The 5,946-nt window shown below is 36.9% G+C and overlaps 1 protein-coding gene across 1 annotated transcript in view; it reads right to left on the bottom strand.

Annotated features, from left to right (window-relative positions):
• Positions 1-996: 996 nt before the first annotated feature.
• The window catches only part of LOC122060776 (TATA-box-binding protein-like), a 10,670-nt gene continuing 5,720 nt past the window's right edge, over positions 997-5,946 (bottom strand). The window contains exons 2-9 of the mRNA XM_042623877.1: positions 5,760-5,803; positions 5,560-5,676; positions 3,126-3,176; positions 2,687-2,731; positions 2,481-2,573; positions 1,834-1,935; positions 1,626-1,699; positions 997-1,350 (exon numbers count right to left, since the gene is read on the bottom strand). Coding sequence (XP_042479811.1) covers position 1,350; positions 1,626-1,699; positions 1,834-1,935; positions 2,481-2,573; positions 2,687-2,731; positions 3,126-3,176; positions 5,560-5,676; positions 5,760-5,803 — 527 coding nt within the window. The 3' untranslated portion in view covers positions 997-1,349. The remainder of the gene's footprint in view (positions 1,351-1,625; positions 1,700-1,833; positions 1,936-2,480; positions 2,574-2,686; positions 2,732-3,125; positions 3,177-5,559; positions 5,677-5,759; positions 5,804-5,946) is intronic.

The raw sequence follows: 5,946 nt of genomic DNA, 5'->3' as shown, positions 1-5,946 counted from the left end.
TTTTTTTTTTTTTTTTTTCCAAGTTCAAGGGCATATCACATGTGGGAAAAATGTCTACAGCCGTTGCACTAGTGCAATGCATATCAGATGGTTGAAAGTTCCTTAAAACATATGCCTAGATGCTTTCAATCATCTAATGCTCACCACACCTCCTGGCTCATTGTAAAATAATATAAACTCGTGTCACAGTGGTCAGTATAGACCTACAAAAGCGTCAACAGAGACCAAGGCCACGCTTCTTGAAAAAAATAGAAAATTGATGCAAATCAAGTTTGAGGTATCGGTAATATCAGTATAGGATCATATGGTATTGCTCGTCATCAACCCCGATACCATGCAGATACTGTATTGGTACCACGATATGAATCAAGGGTAAAACAGTCAAAAAACCCATTTTTTAACAAAAAATCAGCACACCCGTCCGATGGGTTTTAAAGGTGATCAATACCGGATGCCAAAATCATGGCTGCTGCGAAACTCTTTTCCTTGCATGCGTATCGTAGATTTATTTCACCGTGTCAGTACACCAATACCTATGGTATTGGCCATATACTGGACGGTATCGAATAGGCCATAACAGCCGTGATCAATTCAATACCTAACCGATACACTCTTAAGAAATTTCAGTCAACTCAAGACCTGATACAGTCCAATCCGTATCAATATCAGAACGATATGGTATCTGTGGCGACCGATACCAGTACCGTGCAACTAAAACCCTGATGTGTTGCTTCAAAAGCAAGCATTCCACCCCAGCAGCAAGTCCAATTAGAAGCGCCACATGGCTAAAAAACTATAGTCAAAAAGCCTCAAAACTTCCACCGATGAATCCTTTACTCCAAATGTATACACCATTTTTTTTAAATCACTGAAACTATTATACATCCACAAATAAATTATGTAAACAAAAATTCCAGAAAGGGTGTCTGTTTGGAAGGGAAATATAAAGGGGGCGGGGGTGGGAATGGTTAATCATCCAAAAGTACCACTTGGAGATAATCCAAAAGATGAAGAAGACCAGTTTCTTATTAACAAAAAAAATTCTTTCAGTAATTTGTTTACAGCAAAATCCATCTTTTACACCTCTTCCCTAAACCTATGCTACTGTCAGACCCCCTCACAAGTAGAGCAACCAACAGGAATGCATACTCGAAGAAGGGCTGCAAAACAGGACCAAATTAGGAAAAACTCCTGCAGACTCCATAAATAAATTATCTGATGATGAAAGCCCACTATATCAGCCTCTTTTATCATGTATTTACAGTTGATTTCACCATCAGCAACACAGCAGCAAACTTCCCTTCTCAAAAGAGTCACGATGACAAGCTGTGTGGTATGCAGGAGGTTTATCTGCGAACAGAAACAGAGGGAGGTAAATGATCCTCCCCATGAAATCAGATCAAGTAAAAGATTGAATGTGGTGTAAACATTAGCAAACATGCTTTAAACCAAGGCTTAAAACCACAGAAACCCCTGCCAATAGATTACTATTCCCTTAGCTTGGTTGTCTATCTTTTTACAGTTATATGTAACCATGATTAAGCTTTGGCACAAGTGTATCATATATCTCATCAGGCAAGATCAAAATCCAGATATCAATGCATGCACCAAGATAATGGTCATACCATTGCTGGCTTTTCCTGAACTCTGTAAGAACTGGGTATATGTTCTCAAAGGCAGTGTAAGTTTCATCTCTAACCTGAAACATTAAACATAATTGCAGATGCCAATCAGCCAATCAGCCAATCCCACAGACAAATATAAAAGAAAATACTACAAAAGAACCATAAACCAACCAAGAATATTAAAATTAAACAAGGAGTAGTATATTACCTTAGCCCCTGTGAGAACAATTTTTCCAGACACGAATATGAGCAGAACAATCTTTGGTTGTTTCATCCGGTAGATTAGGCCAGGGAAGAGCTCTGGTTCATACTGTACCAACATGATGCAGCTGCATTCAAATTAAGAACCCACTCGGAAAAAGCAGAAAAGCATGATAATACCAGAAGCAAATAAAAATGCCCACTCCTACACAGATGAACCTAACTTTTAATCTTCCAGAAATGAAATAAATTCAGATTTCATCAATGTCAACTCATCAGGGCAAGTGAATGTACTACACGACAAACTCTCTGGTATGCACAAGGTTCACCCACTACAGCCCTAACAACACTATTTTCTTGGAAGGAGATGTTTCCCCCAGCATCTACCCCCTAACCATCTTCAACTTAAATTTTCTCAAATATTTTTTTTTTCAAAAGATAAAATCCTCCATAACACACACCTGCATACAATGGTCTTGACTAGTGCAACAAACGAAAAGGCCAACTTACAAAAAGAAGGAAAATGCAAGATAATATACAGAGAAAGTATCCTTTTCTCATAAAACATGAAAGACAAAACAATAACTTACTATGTATCTGAAATTATACAATAAAATCAGTAGAAATCATGTCTAGGTGGGAATTTTCACTTACACTGGAAAAGGCACCATGAGAATATGCAAGACCTTCAAGCCTAATGGGAAATTTCACATCACAGGAGCCAACAATGTTCTGAATTTTGAAGTCCTGCGGAACATCATAACAAATGTCAACAAAGAAGCATAAATTATATAATTAAAACGTAAGGCTTATATATATATATATATATATATAGAGAGAGAGAGAGAGAGAGAGTGTACCTTAAACTTCGCAGGAAAACCAAGTTTCTGAATTATTCGAGCATACTGGAATAAAAAAGTTAACAAGTCAAGTTTAATAGAGGGGTATGACCACAATAACAGCATCCTCAAACATATGTTACAAGCTTTAAAGCAGTACGAACATTCTATATTTTATGCTCCCCTCCAAGATGTTCTCTTCCCTGTGTTCATTCTTCCAGATAGATAAACCAGGAATAAAATCCGTATGCAAATTCAAGAGAACCCCCCCCCCCAATTCTCTCTCTTCTTTTCCACGTGTTCATTATTTCCAATACATAAACAAGGAATCATCTTAACATAGTAAAAAATATATGCAATTCCAATCTTTCTCCCCCTCTTTTTGCTGCACTCATTCTTTTCTATTAAGTAGTAAATAATGAATCATCAAAAATAATTTAACTCCTTATAAATTACTTACCTTTCTTGCTGCCAATTTTGACTCTTGTTCACTCTTGGCTCCAGTACAGACCTAAACAGCAGGCTCACATGTCAGGATGCAGACATGCAGTTAAATTTGAAATATTGTAATGCAGTTCAAGGTTCTAGAAAGGAATTTAGAAGAAAATGCTACAACCAGATCACCAAATTATGGACAGAATTGACTGAAAATAAGCAAAATTCAGTATCTCAAAACCAAATAATCAGATCTAGATGTATAATTCTAGTCAAGTGTAATGTAGAAGTAGAATCACAAGTGATCCTAATCTCCTGCAGGATCTGAAATTCTGGCTAAATAAAGAAGATGTCCTCCAATAGGCCTAGCTCTCAAACACTCTCTCACAGCAAACAAATAAAAGGAAAATAAGAAAAGAAAGACAATTCAATGGAGGGTTGAGAAGGGGGAAGCAGAACTAGTGAATGGGCATCTCACCCTCAGGTTTAGGCATCTCACCCAACCGCATCCCACAACACAACAGCATAAGCCATCTTTTTTTTTTTTTTAAATAATAAACTTGTGTCCAATGTTGTAGCCACTTACAAATTTATATAGAAGACTCGAAACTAACTCAAACAATAAAAGGAAAGGCCTAACCCAATCCTTAACTAATTGGAAAACCTAAATTGACTAGAAAACTGAAATAACAAAGTAAATAAACTCAAAACAAGACTCTAACTAAATTAATGAATTAAACCCCGTTTTCCTACTTTTTACCCATATTTTAGACCCATTAAAGTGCCCAATTACAAAGAAAACTCATGGGATCAAAACCCAACACATACATAACCCAACCCAAGGCTTATTTCCAATAAAATAAACCCATTAAATGACTTATCTGCATCAAAGTGTATAGATTAACCCAGCGTATCAATCAATGTGAAATTATTGGAAATCAGAAATCTAAAACTAGATGGCCAGCTAACTTAAAATTCAAGCCACAAGCAAGAACTGAAAAAGTACTGCAGGGTTGGGTGATCAATCCAATAAATTGCAGAACTACAGATTTATAGTTCAGATATAATAACTAACAAGAATTAGTTAAGAATTCCAAAATCAATATTTAACATAGAAGAAAAGAATATTGGAAGAAATCAGGGATAAGTAGAAGAATTAGATGAAAATATCAGAATTCAAAAATAAGAACAGAGAAGAGAGAAAATATGATAGGATCAAGAGAAGAAAAAGAAAGAAGATGAGAGAATATGAAAAAAATAATGGAAAGATATCACCTAGCTATAGAAAGAACCAAAACTAGAAGAAGAAAAACAGACGCACAATTGGCCAGATTTGGAACACTCCAGTTCCGTATGCACGTAGCACAGCAGCAAAACACTTGAGAAAAATCAAAATTCTTATATCAAATGATGCTCAAGTGATGGGAGAATGTTTGCACGTATAAAGACTCCGATTAGACTTGTAAAAAGGATCATATTCACTCTCACACACTCAATCAACTCAACAGACTCAAAACAGAACTCTATACTAGCTATTAGGATCATGATTTAACTCAAACGCCTAACATAAGACACTAATCTTGAATGCTGACTTCACCCCCCACTCTACAGGCATATAATTTAGACCCATTACAAAACTAACCATTTAACCGCCCCATAAAAAAAGTGACTCAAGGCCCATAGAATTTGTCCATGGCACAAAAAAAGATCTTCCTAGGCCCAATCGGGGGCAGTCTTGCCTGTGCATCACATTGCTAATAAATTAGAATTTAGTTTTCGTGAGTGAAAAAATGAAAATCCAGAGGATAAATGGTTGGAGAATTCAAACCATGCTAGCCAGAAACGAGAGCAAACTGTCTATTACATCACTGAAGTTTCTAATCTGGGTAAAAATCTAGCAAGCAGTTAATTGGGGAATTCCATCAGGAACCATTAAGTACTTAAATGCTTGACTGTATAGCATGCAAAGTAGTTTATATGCTTCCTAACTTCAGTTAGGTCTTTGTTAAACCACCATGCAAGGGAATTAGTATCCCGATCCTTCCCCTCCCCCCGCCCCACCCCTCACCAAAAAAAAACAATTTTGCCAAGGGGTGGGATTTCCACAATTCCTTCATATTGTTTTCTAGTGAATTCAAGCTTTAGCTGTGACTTCACTTTTTTTACTGTTGTTCTCACTGCCCCATCTGCACTAGAGTTATTCAACACAAGTAATTGCTGTAAAAGCCCTATGATTCCCAATGACTACCCCAAACCTCTATCAGCTCAGTCCTTTTCATCAAACCCCAACCATTTCATTTCTATTGATCACACATCCAATCCCAATCACCCGCACACCAACCTAACCCTAAAACAAATACATATTAAGAAATCCATTAAACCCTATGCATAACCTATTTTCATTGACCCTGGCCATCATATTCCTTAACCCTAAACAGCAACACTAGAAATCATAGTACCATAAGGACTACAAAAGCTTCGCAAACAGCAGGTAACCTCTCATCCAATGTTTTCAGAAGGATTTGAGGCATAGGCCTCGGGGGGGGTGCTGCAGGGAGAGTTGCCAGAAAGAGTCCCTGGGGCATATTCAGAAAATGCAAATGCCAGCAGGACATATGCGTCATAGGGAGAGATGCAAGGTGAGGCATGTGCCTCGCACCTTAATATGAGTCAGCCATGAGTCACCTGCCCCACACGTCCAACCTATTAAAACCACAAAGCAACAAAAGGAAAATGGCAGGGGAAATCATTGAATGATTGAAGATTGGATTTAAAATTTATTCTATTTTCATTTTGTCATATATCAAAAAAAAAAATATATATATATATATATATTTTATTTTTTT

Source organism: Macadamia integrifolia, chromosome 14 (assembly GCF_013358625.1).
Source record: "Macadamia integrifolia cultivar HAES 741 chromosome 14, SCU_Mint_v3, whole genome shotgun sequence".
Taxonomy (NCBI): domain Eukaryota; kingdom Viridiplantae; phylum Streptophyta; class Magnoliopsida; order Proteales; family Proteaceae; genus Macadamia; species Macadamia integrifolia.
The sequence above is the reverse complement of the archived record's forward strand: the minus strand, read 5'-3'. Positions and strand labels throughout refer to the sequence as shown.